This window comes from Vespa crabro, chromosome 1 (assembly GCF_910589235.1).
Source record: "Vespa crabro chromosome 1, iyVesCrab1.2, whole genome shotgun sequence".
Classification (NCBI taxonomy): domain Eukaryota; kingdom Metazoa; phylum Arthropoda; class Insecta; order Hymenoptera; family Vespidae; genus Vespa; species Vespa crabro.
The window spans coordinates 20,752,558-20,777,557 of record NC_060955.1 but is presented as its reverse complement, the minus strand read 5'-3'; the positions used below and the strand labels follow the sequence as shown (position 1 = coordinate 20,777,557).

The following is a 25,000-nucleotide window of genomic DNA, read 5'->3' as shown; positions in this document are numbered from 1 at the left end:
ACATGATTTTCTCTCTTTCTCTCTCTCTCTCTCTCTCTCTTCTTCTCTTTCTTTCTTTTTCTGTCGCTTATTCGGCATACGTTCACGTGGAGGATCAAGGGCAGCGATTTTATCCTTCGTTGAGTACTCGCCGAAGTCGGATTAGCGTCGTCGACGTGAGCACTCAACACTTTATTCCATCGTCCTCGGACAAAAACGACAACGTCAAAATTTGTTATGTTAAGGATAAAGTGAATTTTCAGACGTGCATTTTTCGAAGAGATCACTCAAACGCATTACTTTTGATAATGCGTTTTAAAATATTTCGTATAACAACTCGTCTATTAACTCTCTCTTTGGCTGAAAGGACATCTCGTTAATATGAGAGAAGTCGGAAAACGAATGATAGCTAGACGGATTACTTGGCCGCCACTTGATGTTCCACGTTACTAGTCTCTTTCTCCTTCCGTTTTCATTTCTTATTATTCATATCAACGAATATGATAAAAAATTAAATTTTACTAAACGCGATTGCCTAGAAGAATAGTCGACAGCCAAAAGGAGCTGCCGAGAACGCACTACGGCCGGCCGTGGACGCGATCGACCAAAGTTATCTAATCGTCGTCGATTCATCGACATTGCGACGTATTTTACTTTTTAAATACTTAAGATCAACGATACTCTACGATGTTCATTATAGTGTCTCTCTTTCTCTTTTTCTTTCTTTCTTTCTTTCTTTCTTTCTTTCTTTCTTTTCTTTTTTCATTCTTGTTCTTGATACTTCCTTCTTCCTCTCCTGTCGAGAGACGTCGTGATTATCGTGAGAAAAAAAATTTTACTATTGGTACTACCCCCTTTCGTACATTCGTTATGTATATGCGTATGCACGAACGATAGGTTTTCTAGCGACCAAATCGAACACCCCCATGGATAAATTTATCAAGGCGGTTTAGACGCATATATTTCAATTCAGATCGATGATACTCGTGAAAATGGAAGGTCTGATAGGAAGCGAATCATCGAATAGTTTTTCGATAGTGATCGAGAAAGTTGGGGAAAAAAAAAAGTCTTCGAGAAAGTTATCGTATCGATGAGATTCTAAAGAAAGTAACAAAACTCGAACGGTATGGTAGGAACAATGAATAACAAGTGGAATGCAATTGTACATGTGCAGTATAGAGAGAAACTTTGTATTTTGCGTTTGTAAAATACTTAATGTGTCTTAATCTGCCCTTTACTTCGTCACTATCCGAAACTCATCGAAGGTAACGCGTATTATAAGTTCGAAGTAGGATGGGGGCGGTCGATCTTACTCGCAGTATAGCAAACCTAAAAGACTCCTAAAGAGACTGTCAGGCGGCTTCGCTCTTACAGAATATCGAGGTTGAAGCCCGCCGTGGAGTCGAGCGAGTTAAGCAATTCTTGAGCGCTGAAGTTCGATGTGTCTCCTGCGGGAAGATTCTCCAAAAATTCGAGACTAAAGTCTGCCGCTGCCACGGAAGGATCCGTGGTCGTCGGCGGTGGTTGGGTATGTTGCTGGCTAAGGCTACGTACTCCTGGACTCCCAGCACCGTATTGCTGATGAGGATGAAGCGGAGAGGCTGAAAAAGGAAAATAAAATCGTTCGTTCCAATCTTCATTGCCATACGAATTTTTCAAATGTAATATTATTTAGATCTCGAAAAAAAAAAAAGAAAAAAAAAACTTACCCGTGCCTGTACTGCTAACTGAGTTAACGGTAGACGATTGTGACATTTGCATCTGTAGTGACATCTGATTATTATTTTGCTGCATAGCCAATGTTTGTTGCTGGTGTTGCTGCGAAAGTAACTGCTGCATTTGAGTGCTGTTGGTTATTCCCGAATTAGCGATACCACCGCTTTGCGAACGTATCAATTGCTGATGCTGCATCTGCGCAGCGTTTATCTGCATACCACCAGCACCGCCCATTCCAAAACCACCTGAAAAAAAAAGCAAAAGGATTCGATTATACGATATACGGCAAGAAAAATACGAGAGAGAGAGAGAGTGAGAGAGAAATAAAGGGAGGAAGGAAAAAGAGAGAGAGAGAGAGAGAGAGAGAGAGAGAGAGAAAGAAAAAGAGACAGAACGATTACATGCAATAACGTTCTAAAGTAAATGCAGTTAGTGCTTACCTTGGTGACTCTGCTGATTGAATTGCGATCGCATTTGAGCTTGAAAGCCTTGCTGCTGCATTAAAACGTGTCTCCATTCTTGCTGTGCTCCACGTCCAGCGATACTATTGCCAAGACCATCCGGAGGTCCTACACTGACATTCGGCGGCCGTTGATTGTTGGTCCTTGGATAACCCAATCGCTGATGCATTTGATGCATACCACTTATTGCGGCCATATTACCGCTGCCCATATACATGTTACCACCGGCCGCGTGCAACGCCTGTTGTTGCTGTTGCTGTGCCATTTGTGGCCTCATCATTGGACCTACATTAACAAGAATTTAAATTTATCATCTTTTTTTTTTTACATTTCATCCTTTATTTAATCTCAATAAATTTTTAATACGACGAAAAGTTTCAAACGGACGAAACTTATATTTGGCATCGTGCTGGCATTTGTTAAAGCTATTCTATTCAAAAGTCGTATTCGTAAAATTGGTAGGATGATATTTTATACACTTTGCCTCATAGGAGGAGATTTCATGAAACTTGCTTCGGCCAGATCGATAAGAGCCTTGTGGAGGAAGCCACCATAGTGGATAAGGATAGTTTCGAATGTTACTTTCTCTCTCTCTCTCTCTCTCTCTCTCTCTCTCTCTCTCTCGCTCTCTCTTTCTCGATTTTACATGTATACGCGTCTCGCTTTTCTGTATCTACCTGAACTAACCAAGACCAAATAGAACAACGGCACTGAACTCATTTGCGTCGAGCTGTACCACTGAATGTTTAAATCAACGAAAATACTGTAATTCCTAACAATACGACGAGACTTTTGCTATTAAAGATTACATCCCTTCGTTGTCCGCGGAGGTCCCCCTATCCTCTTACAGATACCGAATGCATAAATATAAAATTTAAATTTGCTAATACAATTACTTTGAGATTACTTTAGAGCGTAAAATTTCCACTTGATGCAAGAGACACAGAGAGGTACAGAAGATTTCCAATGAAATTTACGTAAGCCCTTTCTATTCGTGTGCACATAGCTTTGGAGATTCTTTCATGAATCTTTTTCGAGCGCCGAGGAAGAACGATTCTCATTAACTTGAGCGCGTTGAAGTGTTACGTTTACGGATATAAAAAGGCTAGGGAAAGGATAGGAAAAAGGGAAGATTCTCGTTTGATCCACCTAGGGGTGGAGAAAGGTACTACATAATCGACTGACCGATGCTAGTCTCTTTGGTAAGAGACCACTCGCGAACTAAGAACCATCACCGTGGAAAGAGCGTTTCGAGCTTTGGCTAAGGATGAAAGAATCAATAATAGGGACGCATTCTCATTACCTTGAGTGCCTTCTAACTCTGGCTGGACGCCAGTACACACGAAAGTGACGTATGGCCGGTACTTTTAAGGAAAAAGAGGAGGAAGACGATGAAACAAGAGAAATGCAACCAAAAAAAAAAAAATAATAATAATAATAAAGCAAAAGATAAGCATAAGCTATATAGGAGAAACTCAACCGGCTTGATATCGGTTTTGTGTAAAATAAAAAAATAAAAACAAAAAAAAAACGAAAAAGAAAGAAATAAAAAAGATCTACGCGTCCTGTTGAATGGTTGTTTCTTTTCTTCGATCTTTTATCAGGAAAAGAAATATCTTTATTCTTTTGGAAATGTAAAGATCTCAATCGGTCGTCGTTTCGCGATTTTTTACTTTCCTTAACGACAGGTCGTCGATATTTCAAGTCGCATTATGCAACAGGTATCTCTAAACGCTAAGGAAACGTTCGATGCGTCGGACTTTACTAGTAGCGATCGTGGAAAGGATGATCGTTAAAAAATCGTCTAATCGTGCGAATCAGTGGTTTGCTCGTTATAGAGAGACGTTAAACGTTCTTAGCTTTCTCTCAAAGAAATTACGTGGCAAAGCCATGTTGTGATTACCGTTTGCGATAAATAAATGAACGTTGGAAAATTATAACTCACCGGAAGGTGGCATCGGTTGCTGTGTAACTCTCCGCATAGGTCCAGGGTTTGGAAATCTTGCTTGTTGACCCATTCCGATACCAGCGTGCATCATTTGCGCTTGAGCCGCGGCTTTGTATTCCGGTGGAGGTGGCCGTACACCTCCCATCCCTCCTGCCATATGCTGTTGCTGTTGCATCACCTGTGATTATAAAAAGGAAACAACATCGGATCAGTAACGATCGAAGACAAGTTAACACGATATGCCATATATAGAACGATCGCTTTCTCATGCAACGGGAAGAGAATATAAAGACGGTCAAAGATACGATTCCCGTATCACGCCATATTTTCTACTCTTTGCAAAACTTACAGGAAATACGCTTCATCCGCTTCCGAAATTTTCGAAAGGTTCGTCGTCGTTATTTCGAAAGTGTCACAAGAAAAAAAAAAAATAATAAATAAATAAAAGAAAAAAAAAACAAAGAAAAAGAAAAGAAAGAAGAAAGAAACAGAAAAAAAAACAAAGAATCAAAAGAAAAAAGAAATGTAACATACATTTCAAGGATTAAGAATGAAAAGACTCTTTAACGGAGAGAAAAAAAAGAGAGAGAGAGAGAGAAAGAGAGAGAGGGTGTTCCTCCGTGAAACTTTTCGATACGCATCGACGGACGGCTCTCCATGTTACGTGGCTCATTGTCATCTAGCTGGTACGAAGCGTTCGAATTATCGTCGTTGCACAAGCCCCTCGCGGATTGCATTTCCATTTCCTGGTGTTACGCCGGCGTAAGCAACGAACTTCTAGCAAGGGAAAGACGTCGAGCAAACGGACCAAGCAAGAGGAAGACTCTACGGAGAGGAGCCAGATACGTTCTTCGTTTTTTCTCTCTTTTTTCCTTCCTTTTTTCCTCTCTCTATCTCTGTCTCTGTCTCTCTCCCCTTTTTACTCTTTCTCGCATCGTCTGTCCTATATATGTGTATATATATATATATATATATATATATATATATATATATATATGTATATACACAGTCGACGGTAACGTCTTTCCATTCTCGGCCGAGCAACAACCTGTGATTAACCGAGCAACGCCCTTTTGCTCTCTCGAAGAGCCGCGCCAATGGAGAACGAAGGAAGTCATCCTTAAAACGGGCACGTAGTAATTTCGTATGTGCTTTCCAATTGATTTCTGCGAGAACATCGACGAGTTTTTCTTTGGGTCATCTACAGCCTGATCCTTTCCATTTTGTCAAGAAATAGATCAAGAAGAAATCTTGAATCCGAAAACGTTCAATCCATCTTAATGAAGTTTCAAAGTTCTATTTGTCGAGAGTTCAGATTTTGCAATAGGATAATGAATGATAAGGATGAATAAATATTTTCCGACGATCGATACGGATAATCCGAACGAAGTTGAATACTTGCGAATCTACGACGATAGGAGGGCCACCATTATTTCCGATCGGTTTTCGATAATGACGAACGAGTCGAGCTGATTTGGAATTACGCGCGTCCATTTAACATCCGTGGGAGCTTAAAAGTTTCCTACTTCCGTTCGCGTACCAGTGATAATATCAAATATATATATATATATATATATATATATATATATATATATATATATATATATAAGTTGCATGAAATGATTAATTAACGCTCAGCATAAAGTTTTAATACGTTTTGATATTACGAAATTATATTTATGCGTGTGATTACAAACGTATGATTACGATTAGAACGAAAGTTTATATTCTTTTTCTATCGTTCATAAAAAAAAAAAAAAAAAAAAAAAAAAAAAAAAAAAAAAATAAATTAACAAATTTAAATACTCGTAGAACATTTTATAAATTCGAACACTATTTGTTCGTTATCAGTGATAATCATTATAAATTCTTAACATTGAATATCATTATCATTCTATTCAACGAGATCGATTATAAAGCTTTCTTATATGTTTCTAAAATAATAAAATTTGTTCATTGATATGTTGTTAATTTTTATGTCTCTTGATGACCGTTTCTCGATCGCGTGTTCGCATTGGCATGCGTGTTTTTACAGCGTTTCAGCGCGTCCACGTACGGACGAGTAACATAAATGATAGGATAAGAACGAGAGCGAGAAAGAAAGAGAAAAAGAGAGTGAGAGAGAGAGAGAGAGAGAGAGAAAGAGTGAGGAGAAGAAGAAGAAGAAGAAGAAGAAGAAGAAGAAGAAGAAGAGAGGGGTGAATCAAAGAGAAACTCGGTAGTTACGATCTAAGGATGACTAACCAATTGCGTGAAACGTACAATTAGTAACTGGAGCACGACTGGAATTGGCTCTCGTGTACCTTAACATTATTGAGATAATGATCGCGTTACAACTGAGTCATCTGTTAATAAACTATACGGCAAGCGTCCGCGAATGTAACGCGAGAGATATGAGTGGGTGTAAGTATGCTCGGACTGCGCTTCGATTCGTTTCACCATATAATTTTTTTGCCGGTGTATCAGTCTCGTCCTTTTTTTGCTTTTGATATAGATAGACAGTCTTTCGTGATAATTCGTCAACGATGTATTATTCAGGCTCATTTAGGTATTATCCATATTTTATATTACTCGAAGTAAAAACGAGATAAATTAAATTGTTAATATTTGTGAGAATATGACATAAATATCATTGGTCTTGATTACGATGATTAGATAGAGATAGAGAAGTGAAACGAAAGGCGATAGGTATGTGATACGTCCACTTTCCTATTTTTATCGTCTGAGATATCCTAGAGAGTTCTAGAATAACTAACGACTTTATTTTATTTTATTTGTGTATATATATACATATAAAATTATGTGTATATATATATATATATATATATATATATACATATATATAATAGGATATATATAAGCGAATGTCAACCACCGCACGGCCTCATTTTACGATTTCTTCTCGAACTATATGTACGTTAATAATACATCGTCCGAAGATTTTCTCTTCTAGTCAATAATTAGAAAATAAAATGTTTATCACGATGTTTCGTTACTACGTATATTTCGTATATATTTTTGTCGAGCCAACACTCTCTCGTTAATATTATTATAACATAATAAATAGGTATCTTTTTAGTAGATCGTTAAATTTTTCGATCATTATTGAATGCAGATAACGTTTCCTTATTTCTAAATGATCGTAAAGAATCAAATTAGCTAAATTGACCAAGTTGAAACGTCGAGTTTAGATACGACGGATCTATTCCATTTTTCAAACGAAAAGGATCCGTTCCTTGTAACGTCTACTATCTTCTGTTCGTCTTTAAGAAGCCACCGTGCAGCTATTTGTGTCGTTTCTTTCAGGATACAAAAGATACAAAAGTTGGAAAGCCTCTGTTGATACCTGTTGCACATCAAGAGGAACATCGCGAGAACGGATTCAGCCGTTGCATTCGGATTTAATGTCTCGGATAATGCGAGGTCTGCTAGATCGTGCCACGATTCTTCTCGGCTGTTTAATAATCAAACAGTTTTATTTTACCGAGAATTATTTTGAAAGAGAAGTAATCCGAATTAAGAAAAAGTCCTTTTCGATTATTGAATCAATTCAAGTGTAAAGGGGACGAAGATCGGCGTATAAAAAAAGAAACAAACAAAAAAACAAACAAAAAAAATAAACAAAAACAAGAAAAATAAAAGGATTTATCCAAGTTACCTGCTGAGCGCGCATCAGTTGCTGTTGCTGAAGGATTTTGGCATGTTGATGTTGGTCCACTTGATTTGGAGGGACCTGCTGAGGATGACCACGAGCACCAGTGGCAGCACCAGCCTGTGGAACGCCACCAGCCGCCGCAGCAGCGGCGGCTGCTCTCTGTCTCAGACTTTGCTGAGTGAAGTTAATGGTCTGAGATTGAGACACAGAGCAGTAAGTATCCGCTTGGCCGGGTCCTGATTGATTGGGTGCCTGTTGTTGATTAAAGTACATGCCCTGCTGAGCAGCCACGGATACTCCAGGTTTCAAATCTCCTGTGAGCTGCATATGCTGCCCCGCGGATACCTAAAATCAAAAAATTATTCATCATACAATCATGATTCCAATGCAATTTTCATTATCTTTCTTTTTTTTTTTTCTTCTTTTTCTCCTATTCCTTTTCTCTCCCTCGTATGGTCGTATTTCTAAAGCGATATCTCTTCGAGTACGCCATTTTTTCAATGTAAATCGGCACACTTTACATATCCATGTTTACCGTCTTATAGAGAAGCGAAACTTTCCTATGCGTCGTCTATCCCGAAAAATCGTAAAACAGATCCCAGCCAGGAATAAATATTTTACGAGTACCGCGCGTACGTCGATAGCTCTATCCGGAATCTCATTTAAATTCTTGATCTCTTATTATTGCGCGTCGTTGCACACGTGATATCCTTTACGTCGCGCATGGTTCACGGTCTAGGATAGAAGATCGGATCGCGAACTTTCGATCGAACCTTGCCGGTTCCTTCTCTCCCTCCCCCTCCTCCCTCCCTCCTTCTCCCTTCGTTTCCAGACATCCAGCATCGCCACGGGCGGCCAAGAATTTAGTTTCTGAAAAAAAACGTCGGACAAGTGGCGACTATTGTCCTGTCTCGTTCGCTCGTATCGTAGGCAATGATACGAAATGGCTACCGTTCCCCTCTATTTCATTCGTTCGTAGAGAGACGAAAGGGGAGAAGTTCGGGGATGTGCTTGAACTGCTTTAAGAAACGGAGAGAGAGAGAGAGAGAGAGAGAGAGAGGGGGGGGGGAGGAAGAAAAGACACAACCCACACCACGAGCTTCGTGTCCTGCGGATGACCTTTACCCTGGCTGATCGAACCGTCGTAATCTAGTGCGAGTTTCTATCTTGTGTGTATTAGTACGAGCCTGCGATAAAATATTCCAAGAAAATAGGAGTGAAAGCTGTATAATCGAAAGCGTGAGGATTTATTTTTACGCTTGATTAGATTGGAATAAGTCCAAAATTATTTCCTATCCGTGCCTTTTGCAAGATGAGAAAGACACGTTTTAACGTTTATAAATCGTTTACTTTCTCTTTACTAAACAGCACCTTTTCTATTTTGTGTTATTGGTTATTTCACAGTACGAGTTTAAGAACTAGTACATACTTCGTAATCTCTATTGTATTTACTGCTTCCTTCTATTAAACCATGATTCATAACGATAAGCTATGCGTCAGTGAGTCGTGATCAACGTTATAAACTTTATCGTTCTTATCTAATTCTATCCCCTACGTAATTATTAAGTCCTTTTTATCCCTTAAAAATAGTATTATCTCTTTTTTTCGTATCACGTGATTATTATGAATATCAAATTGTACAGAACAAATACACACACACACACGAATATACATACATTATAAAGTCGTCAAGGGGCACAATATGAGTCCGAAATAATGTTTATTCATTTATTTTTAATGAATCATGATCGGAAAAAATCGTAGCCATTTGTAAAATAAATCAGAAGCATCGAATAATAGGAGCGTGCGACATTTCTCATTGACCTCGAACCACTTATCGGTTGTCTCCGCTACTCCTTTGTTCGGGCACGCATAGTATGGAGATCGACGAGGTGGTACCGCAGTGGTGCGACTTTATTATAGCAAACGACTTATGGTTACAGCGGTTGCTAAAGTGTCACAAGGTCTTGTATGAACGCATCGTATACGATATATACGAGAGGAGTTCGTATAATATATCTAAGCTACGAGTGTCAATCACGAATATCTTCGAAGATAGACCGATCTATTTCGTTTAGCATCATTGAAGAATTTATTTAACCCATTGAATGACAATTTTTAATTTAATCTACGATCTAACTGTTAACAATTACTAACCAAAATATTTTTCCACGATCATTTTAACATTTACAAATGGGACCTTTTTTTTTTCCTAATTTAATGCAACTTACATAAGTAATTATAAGATTATTCGTTCGCGGATGTACGATATAATTGGAAGAGGAAAAATAATATCAATTATAAGAAAGAATATTTATATTATTTTTGATTAGTTTTTCTTTTTTTTTTCTTTTTTCTTTTTCCTTGAATTCTAAGCAATAATTTAATCGATAAGATTCGGTATGAGGTATATCATTTGATAAGAGTAAATTAATCGAAGGACGAATGTTTCGAAACAACTTTATTTTTATTTATGTTTCTTATAATTGTCTCTCTCTCTCTCTCTCTTTCTTTCATTCTTTCTGACTTATTATTCAATATTTCCATGACTTTTGGGAGGGCAGTAGCACGAACATTCCAATGCGCAAGCGAAACGAATGCGTCCTGTCACCGTTTTCACGAAGATCTTCATTACGGTAATTAGAGAGCTCCACAACCCCACGAGCTGACCTTCCGTTTCGACCACTCTCTCGAATTCTCTAGAGCGCGCGCAGTTATTCGTATCATTGCTATATTGAAAATAGTGTGTTGGTAGGCGTCGTTCCATCATTGGAATAAATATGTATATATATATATATATATACACACATATGCAAATATATACGTAAATACATCGAAGAAGAAAAGGGAATTACATAGACAGATCCAGTCTAATATGTGATTATGTACGAGTACGTAATATGTGAGTAGCTATATAGTGAGATTTTCTTATGTAAGTCTATATACGCTTGTATACTTATATATATATATATATATATATATATATATATATATATATATGTATATATATATATGCCTGTTAAAGTAATGCTGGAAGTGTACGACAAGGTAATGTGTACGCGCATGCGACTTACGTTCGGTCATGAAAATTTGCGCATGTGTACTGGAACGATATCTATACAGGGTGGATAGCGTTGTAAAGAGAGCATAAGCGACACTCGCGTATGCGAGCGGCTACGCGACGTATGTATGTACATTCATATATATATATATAAGTTAATACTTAATTGATACGTTCTAGTAGAAGAATGATTGAAGAAATTTTATATTTATATGACCTTTATAAATAGATACCTATATAATCATTTAATAAGATATTTTGAAATAACTTTATCGATTATTTTTTTCAAATGTAAGAAAATAAATGAATCAGAACAATAATATTGTAATTATTTATGATTCTTGAATAATGCCAAATAGAAATTTGATGCATATGTATGCAAGTAAACACGTACATATTGTATTTTCACAGAGAGATAGAGAAGTGTTAGTAACAGAGAAAGGTCGACGTACATGGCGCGCGTGCGGTTTACACGTTTACCGAGGCAAGAGCCCTCCGGAAGGGCATATAGTTACAACTGTGTAGGAGAAACCTACTCGTCCGGTCACGCATAATTAGCCTAAATCACGCTGCCGTCTAGTCGGGAACTCCGTTGTGTCGCGACATCTGCGAAGCACGTGTCTCGTTAGTTCGCCCTTATATGGATTAGTTACAAGCTTTTTGGCAAAATCTACCGCTTTCAATGCAGTACATATCGCGAATAAGAAGAGGGAAAAGGTGTAAAGGTGTCATTTCTAACGATCGAACAACAACAATAACAATAACAATAGTAATAACAAATAATCATCATTTTATTAATTTTAGAATGGATAGTTTTAGAAAAATATATCTGATGTATCTATGAATCATATTTCATATAAAGTACGCATGAATAATTTTGTATTTATTTTTAATACCTTTTTAATTAAATTACAAGTAATACCAAATAAATTTCATATAATTAATTAATTGTATTCAACATTAAAGTATACAAGAAAAATAAACGACATTATATTTATCATAAAACAAGGCTCGTAATTAGATTCTATCGAAATCTATCGATCGTGTTGAACGCTAATGCCTAATAAATTCTTACTGCAGACTACATGTACGCGATACGAGAGATCAATATGTTGAACGTAATTACTATCTTTGTTACTATAGAACACTAGGTGGGTCTTGCGTATATCGGTTGATCGATCCGCTGGTAGAAACACTTTCATGAAATTTCCACCTTGTAATACGGTCTTCGAAGGAGAAGTTTAAATACATCTACGAAATCTCTTACTTTAATTAATTCACTTGTTTTATTATAATTTTCACATTCAATTTCACATTAGATTAGAAAATTTCAATATGGGGCCTATATATTTCGAATATGAAAAATCTAATATAATTCGTATAATAAAATCTATATATAAATCTATATATATATATATATATATATATATATTTAATTAAGAAACAAACGATAATCATATTGTTTTCTTATTATCGATTAAATATCAATCATCGATCTACGAGTATATATTTTATGTTTGTTCGAGTTTATCGTTTCGACAAATGCAAATAGTATTTACGTATATAAATATCCTGGCAGGATGGAATAACGGGGCACAAAATGGAACCGATTTCCAAAGGGGGAACGCTCTCGAAGTCGAAGCTATAGAGTAGTAAAACGGAGATGGAAGCAAAGCTAATGTAAGTATAAATCCCTCGTTATTAGCATATTGCCGAGGAGAGTCCGAGTGGGGCCACCGTCGTCGTCTTCGTCGTCGTCGTCGTCGTCGTCGTCGTCGTCGTCGTCGTCAACGACGCACACTCGGTCGCACGATATCTTGCTATTTGAACGGCTACGTGTTTGCTAGGCACGCCGCGTGCAGGCGTGGAATCGCATTGTAGCTAATATCACGATGTGGTAATCGCTAATCATAGCGCTTCTACTCGAGGTGCTCATTCCCAACCGGCATCCGATCAAAACGGAAATCATGTTAACTTCGATGAAGAGAGCTTCGTATTCGTTAAAAGGTACTATATCAACGAAAAGGAATTAAGCCGACGGCGTTTGCTGCTAAATTTCTTTTCTACCAACCAACCAAGCAACCAACCAACCAACCAACCAACCAACTAACTTATCTACCTATCTACCTACCTATCTACCTATCTATCTATCTAACATATATACAATCGTTCATTTAGAATGTAAAATGTTTCATAGAAGGATAGTTAAATACTAAACGAGTTTACATCGTTAATCAAACGTGGCTGTATGATTTATTATATTCGATGCTAGGTTCTTTCCTCTTTCAAGTTTATGTTTTCAATCTGAATATTTCCAAGACACTTGAAAATATCCGAGAAATATTCATACGACGTTAATAAAGAAAAATTGCAGAATATAAACATTTTAGTTAGTTGTAGTCGGATGAAAGGTTTTTCTTTCTTTTTTGTTTTCTTTTTCTTTTCTTTTTTATTTTTTTTTTTTTTTTTTGAACGGAAAATAGGGAAGTGAGACGAGGTCGAAGAGAATCGGGCGGAAACTCTTGGGCTTCTAAATGCGTCTTGTAATCCGGTACTGTATAATCTTGTGAAATCGTGTGCAATAACGCGGTAGCAAGAGCATTATTACCAACGAGGAGGAGAACGTAAAAGTAATGAAAAATGAGCGGTATAGAATGGGTAGAAGTTAAGAGGGTAGGATGTTGAAGAATGCGAAGCGTTAAGTCGAATAACTCGAAGACCAAAGCTGGTAGAATCCGAATTAGTCGAATGCGATTAATTTCGAACGTACAATATGTTCGTGCGAAAAATTTGAAAAAGCTTTTTTTCCGGTATTCTTTTTTTTTCTTTTTTTTTTTTTCGTTTTATCTCTTCCTTATCAATTAAAGTCATTAAATTGATAACGAAGTTCGAATAAAATTTGTATACGATTGACAATTGGTTTTATTAACGAAGCGTTTCGTTCGTATTGCATTTTATTCGTTTGAATTTGTAATATCGAAACATTCTTGCTACTTTTCTGCTTCGTCGTAGATATAAAGCTGAAAGATATCTGAATAAAACATCGATGTACGTATTTTTATTTTATTTTTTTTTTTTTTTTTTTTTTTTTAAGAAAATCGGATCGTTACATTGACGAAGTGGTATAGATAAAAATCGTTAATGATATCGCATAAAAATAAGCATTTCGTGAGAATGCAAAAAGATGATTCTGATTAATCGGAACATCTTTAAATTACGAAATCAATGATAGACGACGTAGAAAGAGATCTTGATGATAGATCAGAACTATAAATAATCATGGATAAGACTTTCTAGAGGAGAGTTCGCGTCGGAGAACCACTGATCCACTTTGCAGGGTGCAACGCTCCGAGGTTCGCGAGTACTATTGCATCGCAAGAGGAATGGCATCCCAACGGTAACCTTCGAATGGACACCTCGTGACGGAATACGCGACGGCGGAGAGATAAATCCAAGCGTTTCACGAAATATATTTGAACGAATGTTTGAATGAGAATAATTTTCCATTAAGGATTTTCATTCGATATTATATGAATTGAATTCCAAATAACACGAGACACTTTTTCGAACGTATTTAATAATGAAGAAAAAAAAAATTCTCTATCGAATTAATGATTGTGCATGGATCGATTTGATTATGATTGAAATAATTAAAATCGATTTGATAGATTAATGTTCTCATAGAGAAATGAATAGAGAGAAATATATAAAGGAAAGGAAAATTTGAAGAGTGAGATCACAGAGGCAAATCAGGACGAATTTTCGCGGTCATTGACCTATCCCCCACCCCAGACTGTGTTGATTGCGCGTACCGAGTAGATTCATCGACTGTACTATCATCGGCAGAATAACGAGTAGCCATCTGCATCACCACTACTACCACTACCATCACCACTATCACCCCCCAAACGGTCAACATCACCTACCGCAACTTGCAGAGAATCAACGACAACGATTTATAGTATCTATATATCTGTTTATGTACTTTCAGTGATTTGTTATTTGTTAATATAAAAAAATATGTCCATATTTTCTTTTTTTGTTTTTGTTTCAGTTTTATTTTTTTTTTGTCCTCTCCCCTATTATATCTGACTTATTTATTTATATTAAATGCGTCGATCGTGTGAAGCAAGAAATGTCACTTTTATAACGTAATATAAGCGTATTACATAGAATTGCATATCGATACGAAGCAGGGAAAGTACAATAATGTTTTAATAATTCAATGATGGTTAATAGACGTATATACCGTGTTTAATTTCTAGCGAGTTCGTGATTCGAAGAGTAAGAATTGTTGATGTTCACGGAAATCCATACGAGTGTTAAATGCAAATGTAAAATGGCAGATTGCCCGATGTTGCGTTGCCACGTCGTAAGTCACGTTACGAGATATTGCCGACACACACGGCGTTTATGCGTTTGTCTACGAAATACGTTTATGGTAGTTAATGTAACGCGCTCATCATTATGCTCGTCTCGTTGTACATATATCACGCGCTATTTTTCTCACTTTCAAATTTTATATTCTTATCATTTATGAGTAGAGTCATGGAATAATATATATATATATACGTATTTACGTTGCGTACAAAGAAAAACGATTGATCATAATTTGTTAGAAATTAAAAACTTCGATAGAGAATCACGAAGGAGAAGCCAGACAACGATAGGGTCATTGTCTGTGCTTTTGGAACACGATGTTCACGTTCGGAGATATTCGTTGGACGACGGTCGAGAGTAACTATACTCGAGTCTTGGTAGCAGACGAATAATCCGGTTGAAAAGTTAGAGCCGTAGAACAATGGCGCGCTTCGTGTCGTCACTGGTACTCGGTAATTTCTCCCTGCAGGGAAATGAAAACGGGAGGAGCCATGAGAGAGAGAGAGAGAGAGAGGGGGAGGGAGGGAGGGAGAGAGAGAGAACGATGGTATAATCTCTTCTCATGTTACTTCACCTCCATACGTCTACTTAAACTCATTTTCTTGAATGTTAATGACCCACTATAATTTCTTGCCTGTTCGATGATCTTTTAGCAAGTGGACCACATTCCGCTGTTCAACTATAATTCCTCTAACATGACGGATTTATTCATGCGTCATAATTTCAAACTGAAATCTTTCTTAGTGATCTCCAGCAAAACTCGTTTTCACCTCGGATGGTTGTTTCGAGAGGACAGTAAAATTCTGACGAACAAATGGTCATATAACCTTACCAAGGTAAGCGATAAGGACAACGAGCAGAGTTTTAACATGTTATAACTGCGGAGCCTTTATGAAACGAAATTTTGCGAGCCGTGAATCTGACAGAAAGTGGCATTGAAAAATCAAAATCTAGATGTTGAAATCTGCTCGTTGTTTTATTAAATCAAATTAATGCTTATTCTTAACAAGATTGATTAAATAATATTTTTTGTTTGTCTCGTCATTTTATAAAAATTACGATAAAAATAGATTAAATGATATAAAACATGTTGAAATTATAATGAAAATAAATTATTAATAGATTATATAAATGATATCTATTAAATTGATATATTAAAAAATAGATTATTATTATAAAAAGTTACGAATTAATTAAAATGCATCAGGTAAGATGTACGGATACTTATAATGACATCATAATTAAAATTTTCTCGCACAAAAATTCAAGACGAGCATCCGACCACAAATACAAGTCGAGACGTGCCATCGTTACGCCTTTATACCGAGTGGTTTTCTCTTCTTAACGCTTACTATGACATCGCGAGGTCACGTACGCAATGCCCGTACGCTTTATACCGGTAAGCATAATTCTTCACAAGAGTCGTCTAATTTTTATTCCATCTTTTACATCCAACGACTGATCCCAAGAATGCCTCATACATGACATTTATTTATCCGAGCCGTTATTATCTCGAAGATTTTCATGTTGGTTAAACGGAAACGACAATAAAAAAAAAAAAAAAATAAAATAAAATAAAAAAGAAAAAGAAAAAGAAAAATGTAAAAGAAAAAAAAAAAAGAAAAGAAAATGAACAAAGGAAATATTTACAAATAGGGTGATATGTTCGAATTTAATTAAAATGGATTTGAAATTGTTTTACGATTGAAGTTTGCAAAGTTTGCGAAGTTTGCGGTTGCTTCGCGTTTGGATTTATTTTATCATGATAATTTTAGCTTTGTCATGCGCGCAATAGCGAATTTCGTAATAATAAATTATTCCTTGTTGTTTATTAAAGAAAGAGGATTTATTATTATTTCGTTTTATTTGATATTGCAAAAATATTTAATATGTTTAAAAATTCATTTTATACTCTATATTTATAATACATATATTGTAATTATTTTATATCAATTGTATTTTATCCTTCTGTTTCTCTGTATTTATTTTATTAATTTAATATATCTTTGATGCATTTCATCCTTTTCTTTTATCTCTTCTAAACAACTCGTTGCATAATTGCACGTATACACACACACACACACGCGCACGCAGGTATATATATATATCTTTGTATTAACGGAACAATTATTATTATTTTTAAATGACAAAGATCGTATATAATCCAGCCATTATTGTTTAATGTTATATCACAGACAGAACGTCATTCTTTCACATTCCATTCATTTTCGTTCTTTATTTTTATATTTGGCTCAAAGCGAAGGTCTCATAGTTACATCTTTTATTCTGGAATAGAAGGGTGAAAGCTTCGTATAGTGGTATAGACAAATAGAGACAATCCAGTAGTGCAACCAAGTCTATTGTCGGACTAACGATGGTCTCTTCCAAACAGAAACGGTAGAATCGATTGGTCCAAAATATGCAATTAAATCAAAAATCAATGTGTACGATAATTAGAATTTATCTTAAATGGCCAAATTTCGTTCTTTCAAGTATTGCGTAAAATCTAAGAAAGATAATATATCGACTTATGCGTTATCATATTTTTTTGTCCATTCTACCAAAGATAGATCGGTTGAATTACGAAGCATGAAATTAAAAATGTTAATGTATTTTAAGAGATAAAAATATATATTTTAAGAGAGTTATATATGTGTATATATATATATATATATATATATATATATATATCTATATAATATGTAAATATGAATCAATAAAGAAACGAGGATTGTAAGATCCAACGATATAGATGATGATTAATTGTATACTCGAAAGTCGTATATATTCGTATAAAGTATTGTAGATAAAAATCTAATGAAGAAGAAAAAAAAAGGTAAAAGAAAAGAAGAATACAATTATCTGTTTTCGATAAAAGAAAACGGAAGAAGAAAAAATACAAAACAAAAAATCATCTCCCAATTATAAATAAATAAAAACAAAAACAAAAACAAAAAAGAAAAAGAAAAAACAAAACGAAAAAGAAAGAAACAAGAAAAAGAGCAAGGAACAAAAAGAAATTAATGCTTATCAAAGACTTTCAACGATTGCGAATATCCGTTCCATTTGTACGGACTGTCAACGGGGTTGGTATGAGAGTTAACGCGCGTTTAATGATTCGTCGAAAGAACCATGGAAGAAAGTAGCGAGGCGTAAAGGTCGAGTTACATCGTGAAAGGAAAACGCTTGAATACGGTTTAACCCGAGAAGAAACAAGGGATGGGAAGAAGAGAAGGTAGAATAGAATGAGTATGTTAAGGGAGGGGATGCACAGAGAGAGACAGAGACACAGAGACAGAGAGACAGAGAGAGAGAGAGAGAGAGAGAGAGAGAGAGAGAGAGAGTTGCCTACGTAACATATACGAGAAGCACTCACGGGGGTGATAGGCGTAATATTCTCGTGCGAGAGAGTGGACCGGAGAACCGAGCCGCAGAGAGAGAGAGAGAGAGAGGAAGCAGTGTGGAGAGGGGCTTCCTGGTCGATATTAACCGTGAGACACCCGCCCACCACCCACACACATACTCGCATAGGTAGATGCCACGCAGAGCGGGCAAGAGAGATAGAGATACAAAGAGAAACAGAGAGAGACAGAGAGAGAGAGAGAGAGAAAGAGAGGGAGAGAGATAGTGGGAGAGAGGGGGAGAAGAGAGATGGGCGCGTGCGGTTGTACGCGCTTGCCCTCGCACGCGGTGGCCGATGTACAGATATCGCGTAACTCGATGATTAGCAGCGACGACAAACCACCCTCTCCAGCAGCACTTCCACCACTACCGCCTACGTTGCCGGAGAAGTTTCTCTCTCTCTCTTTCTCTTCCTCTCTCTCTCTCTCTCTCTCTCTCCCACCTTCCCTCTCTCACTCTCTCGTCGTATTCCACTCCGGCATACCACCCCCACTCCGAGTACAGCGGCTGCACACGCTCTCGTGTGCCAAAAGGGTGCGCCGTTCGACGCCTTTGACCCACGGACACGCGCGCTCTCGTGTCGCGCAAGATCGATCGATCGCAACGCGGAGGCGATGACTGCGCACGGACCATCCGAACTTCTCGTTATCGCGCATTCTTTCGAATTTAAGATCACGATGTACTATCCTTTATCACGAATTTATATATCGATTTCGTACGTCCAATGAATAAATAAGATTCATACTGCTTTTTTTCCCTTTTTCCCCCCTTTTTTCTCCGTTCTTTCCTTTCTTTTATTCTCCTTTTGTTTGTTTGTTTTCCTTTTTCTTTTTTTTTTCCATCGCCGTTGTTGTACTTCCTTCCTTTTCTTTGTGTTTTTTTTTTTTTTTCCCTTTAAATATTTGTGCGCGTACCAACGTATATTTACGTTGGACCTTAACTTGTCCTACTAAAGTACTGAACGTACGTGTGAATTTTGAATTTTGCGCGCAAATAGTTTACGTCCGAGGGGAGGGCAGCTTCTTTTTATTTTTTATTTGTTTATTCCCTTTCCAACCCACCCCCCCTCCCTACACGTCAATCTTTATTTTTGGATTCGTAAATTCTTCGTTTTTTTTTTTTTTTTTTTTTTTTTTGAGAAAAATGCAAATGTATATACTCGGTATATTCGTATCTTAAAAGTTTATTACTTTTATATTCTTAGGAATGAATGAAGACGAAGAAATTAAGAAGAAACATTGCGAAAAATTCATTTGGATTATATTTGCTATAGATAAAGAATTTCGTACGATTTTCAATACGAAATACGTATGGCGTGCAATTATCAATTTAACGTAGAAACATCGATCGCAAAGAGATCGCTCTCAGAGTTTAATCGGAGAGCTTTGAAACGATATTGCTAAAGCCGAATCGAATTTCGCATACGCTCAAACAGAACGATTTGAGTGGGATTGATAACCGTCGACACCTTGTTGGTTCGCAAGGTAATAGTCTCTAGATGAATATCGTATTTGATATAATCATTTATTGCTTTAAATGAAACATTCGAATGATATATAAATCGATCTAAGATTCCTTTCAATTGATAAAATTATCGTAGGATAATGGCGTTAATAGATCTATATATGAAAGATAATGATGAATGAAATGGTATTATATTTAATAGTAAAAAGCTACTGCACAATTGTATGCGAAATCTTTCCTCGTGTCCTTCATTTACTCGTATTCGTTCAATATCCTCTCTGTCCAACTTATGCCCTTCCTCTCTCTCTCTCTCTCTCTCTCTCTCTTTCTCTCTCTCTCTCTCTATTTCATTCTCTTCTCGTCGTTCCTCTCTTGTGGCACCCCTCGGTATCTCGTTTCCCGTTGGTAGGTCTACTCTCACGTTCGACGAGAGTTTATGCGAGAATGAATGGTTGCACCGTCACTGATCGATATAGTTAACTAGACAGTATTCGTGAAGCTAGTTGGAGAAGGGCACGGTCCTGCTGACAAGGGAATATACTTATCGGTTTATTTTACGTATATACGCGTATCGTCCTCATAGACATCTCTTGTTCAATTAAATATTTTCGAATATTCATTGTACCATGTTGCTTCAATAGAAATTTTCATTGATAATCTTGATCCATTAATTTCATCCTACGCTCGTACAACATCATCGTTTTATACTTATAATTTAGTTTTATTTATTTACTTTTTATTATTATTATTATTATTATTATTATTGTTTTTTTTGAAAGAAAAACATAATAATTCCTCGACCAATCAAAATTAATTTATAAATATTAAATATGATTAATATATAAAAATTGAATCAAAGGGTATCGAATTGATCGAAATACTTTTATCCTAATATAATCCATACGCGTAACGTTCGCTTTAGGTTGTTACCCGGTAAAAATCCATTCTCTTACATACAGGGTAGTTGCTACCGATTGTCGATCGTATTGTTGGAACACGTCGAGTGACGCATTCGCTTCAAAGAACGGTCGCGCGTTGTCGACGGTTTATCATGGTGCCTGAACGTTTGTACGCTCGACTCGGTTTAACTAGACTCGACTCAACTCGATTCGACTGGATTGGACTCGGACTCGGCTAGACTCGACTTGGCGCCCTTTAAAAATGTCACTAAAATTCCTTTCTATCCTGTTATTGTACGATTCGGAAAGTTGCAAAACCAGTCTTCCATTATCTTTATATACGATAACATCGGTGAACCTATTTTTCATATCGTGTCCGTAAAAACTCTTATTAATCCATGGAATACATTTTTCCCGAGGGAGCTAAACGTAATAATTCATGAATTTTGTCCATTCCCATAAACCTTATGTTATTTTATTTTTTTTTATATTTTATTTTATTTTTTTTTTTATTTTATTATTTTTTTTTTTTCGTTTTGTTTCATTAATAACGTCGAATAAATAACTTTATCAGACATAATAAGTAGTATACAAAATTTATTCATTTCTCTGAAATGATAAATCATTTCATTGTTATTTATTTTAATAGAATTATACAAAACAGATAGATTTAATTATGGTATTTTCGATAGGATGACGATCATCCTATATAATAGCAAACGTCGTTGCGATAACGTTCATCGTTATCGAAAGGTCGATCGATATGTTAGCAGAGAGGAGGAACTCTAATAGGAGTGAGAAAGATAGAGAACACCGGAGAAAGAGACTCTGATATGCTACCGACGTGGTAGTGGAACAAGAGGGAGGCTAAGCTACGCGAAAAGAATTTAGCCGTGGTTTATGCGACGAAGGCAACCCTTTGAAAAATTCTTTCGGGGTAGCTTGGAGAAAACGGGCAAGCCGAAAGAGAAAAAGAACGAGAGGAAGGAGAGAGAGGGAGAGAGAGAGAGAGAGAGAGAGAGAGAGGGAGAGAGAGAGAGGGAGAGAGAGAGAGAGAGAGAGACGAAGAGTGGCTACTGGCTGCGGCTCCCCGATATCGATTTTCGATAGCGGCATTTAGTGCTCTGTATATTCTGTCTGCCTCCCATACGTGTCTGATACGGGGACGTATACGTATCCGTGATAGGTATGGCGCTGTGATACGCGTCGAGAAGAGGGCTGGAGGGACAGGAGTACGAGAACGAAGAGAGAGAGAGAGGGAGGAAGGGAGGGAAAGAGAGAGGGAAATGGAAGGAGGGGGAAAGAGAGAGAGAGAGAGAGAGAGCGAGCTCTGAGCTGCAAATTGCACTCGAGCTACCTACAAGGTGTCACAAAGGGAACCACCCGAAAAACCGACGAACCGTAATGTTTCGCCGTTGTGACGGACTTTTTCGAAATCGTTTTCACATTTCGCGACTATTTCAGATACTAAAAGAGTCACGATAAAGAAGTAGTTCAGCAAGAATTTTTGTATTTTTTTTTTCTTTATTTTTTTTTTTTTTTAACCTCTCCGTCCAATTATACATATATGTGGGAGTCAACAAGTATGATGAAGATAGAATAAAAGTAAATAAATCAAATGATCGCTATCGAAAGATCATTCAATTGCAAACTGGCAAGTGACACCACTAACGTTTTGATTTCATCCTCCTCCTCCTCCTCCCTCACCTCCTTCTGTTAATCGTTACCACGATCATCCCTTTATCCCTTTAGGTTAGTAATTAGCATCTCGGAGGGCAACGCGGTTAAAGGGGTAAAATAGCAAACACTGATTGATACATCGTTTGAACTCTCCTCTCCATTCCCTTGTAAATCCGTTCCATTTGTACGTATGTATGTACATACATCGAACATCAATGCGTTTAGAATCGTCGAGTTAGTGAATGAACGGACGTCGGGTGTTAGAAGAGTATACGCCTTCTAAAAGCGTGTTCCCTTGATGATCTCCAATTCTCATGATAGACAAAATTCTACAACAAGTTACGATTAAGGTTAAAATAATTGTAAGGGAAGATTCATCATAAAATGAAAATCAAAGAGAAAAAAAAAAAAGAAAAGGAAAAAAATAGAAATAAAAAGGGAAAAAGAGAGAAAGGAGAGAAAAGAAAAAAAGAAAATGAAAAGAGGTAATATAAGATGTATTTTGTCCGTTTGAAAAGATTCAAAATATCCACCCTTGTGAATACGTTTTATAAAATTCAAAAGATAAGTTCTCGATGAGCGAGCGAGCGAACGAACGAACGAACGAACGAACGAACGAACGAACGAACGAACGAACGAACGAACGAACGAATGAACGAACGAAGGAAAAAAACGACTCTGCCTTCCAGGAGTTTCAATACCAGAGAAAAAAGTCTAGATCGATCAGCAAAGGTAGAGGGTAATAGTGGATGGCCGTGCAAGTTAGATTCTTGCTAGGTCGTATCAGATGAAATTCGAGAAGGAGGATCGAAGGGTGCTCTTCGTAGAAGCTCGGAAACGTTGATCCAGCTTATAGAAGGTGAGCGTGTCTGATAAGTACGTAAACTTTGAGGTTTAATGTCGATGATTCTGATCTATACAACGGATTCGATATATAATTAGGCTTTATGCAATCATGCAAAAACGACTAATTTTTTTAATTAATTTTTAATCAAATCCTCTTTCGGATTCTACGCGACAAATTTTTTCGAATGCTGACACACTATTCAATTTTTTCTCTCTCTCTCTTTCTCGCTTCTTTTTTCTAACATTCTCGCGCATGTATTAATTATTACCAGCGGTCGCCTCTGTTTACACCCTCGTTGCGCTATTTTTACATAACCTATCTCCAAGCTCCCCCTCCCCCCCCACCGCCTGTCTCGTCTCACAAGCAAAGAGAAGAAGAAGATGGTGAGGGGAGAGGGATGTATGAGGTAAAGGAAAGGAAGAAGGGTGGTAGAGGGTGATACCCCTAAGGTATAGCACGCTGCTTGTTTTCTAAGCACTAACCCAAGCAGCTAGAAGCTGCCAGAGCCTCCGCCTTCTTTTCGAGAAGCTCACGATTATGAGTACGAAACCATCGACCTACTCCTCTCTCTTTCTCTTTTTCTCTTTCTCTCTCCCTCTCTTCCTTCTTTATCTTTACCTAGCCTGATCCTGTCACCCTCTCTTTTTTACTCCCTACATTTTACGATACGGTATTTCGATGCGACGAACGAGCTTGGCCTACTTTCAAAACCACCCTATGGAACAATAACACCGATCAAGATCGATTTCCAGAGAGGTCTTCGTACTACGTGATACGCCTAAAATTCTTCAGCGTAGCTTTCATTTTACGTTGAAAATACGATACGAATGATATAAAAAGGGAGTAAGACAAAAAGTATGAGAACATCCTAGTAGATAAAGATGAAGAGATGGGCGTACATTGAGTGCAGTCGGTAATCAATGCCGCCCATCAATTAATAAAACCATCCTTCGTCGAGCCGATTCTCGAAACAATACACTGGAGAGCGATCAATCCCTGAAACTGCTTTCGCTTAAGACTCCAATGTCTGGTGCGGGCACTGGATCGAAGACAAAAGGTCGGATAAAGCATAATTCCAAAAGCAATACCACGATTAATTATATCTTGGTTGATATAACAGATATAACGTTAAATTAATGATCGTTTTTAAGAAATAATTAATAAGGGCGAGCTTTGTGACACCGGCATTTGCACAAATTACGAGAGATTAATAACTCACTTTTTTCGTAACGATAACAACTAGGAAAATTACTGTTTTTATAAGAACGCTACAAACGATCGAATTCCCAGAGGGTGGGTGGGTGATTGGTGATGGTTGGGGGTGGGTAGGGACGGGAGGGAAGAGAAACTTTCCAATAGAATTTTGTTAACGATAATATGAATGATTAATTGAGAGTCCAGATAAGTATTATAAGCTAATACAGATTTCGATTCATATACGTGTTGGTAGCTGATTTTTCATGGAGACAAAAAAGAAAAAGAAAAGAATAAAAAAGAGAGAGAAAGAG

The 25,000-nt window shown here is 37.0% G+C and overlaps 1 protein-coding gene across 10 annotated transcripts in view; it reads right to left on the bottom strand.

Moving 5' to 3' along the window:
* LOC124425328 (neurogenic protein mastermind-like) overlaps positions 1 to 25,000 on the bottom strand; it is a 165,128-nt gene that overhangs the window by 156 nt on the left and 139,972 nt on the right. For all 10 annotated transcript variants that reach the window (XM_046965552.1, XM_046965560.1, XM_046965568.1 and 7 more), the window contains 5 exons: positions 7,763 to 8,104; positions 4,102 to 4,282; positions 2,136 to 2,441; positions 1,689 to 1,940; positions 1 to 1,580 (listed from right to left, as the gene is read on the bottom strand). The exon at positions 1 to 1,580 is cut by the window's left edge and continues 156 nt beyond it. In XM_046965552.1, coding sequence (XP_046821508.1) covers positions 1,348 to 1,580; positions 1,689 to 1,940; positions 2,136 to 2,441; positions 4,102 to 4,282; positions 7,763 to 8,104 — 1,314 coding nt within the window. In that variant the 3' untranslated portion in view covers positions 1 to 1,347. The remainder of the gene's footprint in view (positions 1,581 to 1,688; positions 1,941 to 2,135; positions 2,442 to 4,101; positions 4,283 to 7,762; positions 8,105 to 25,000) is intronic.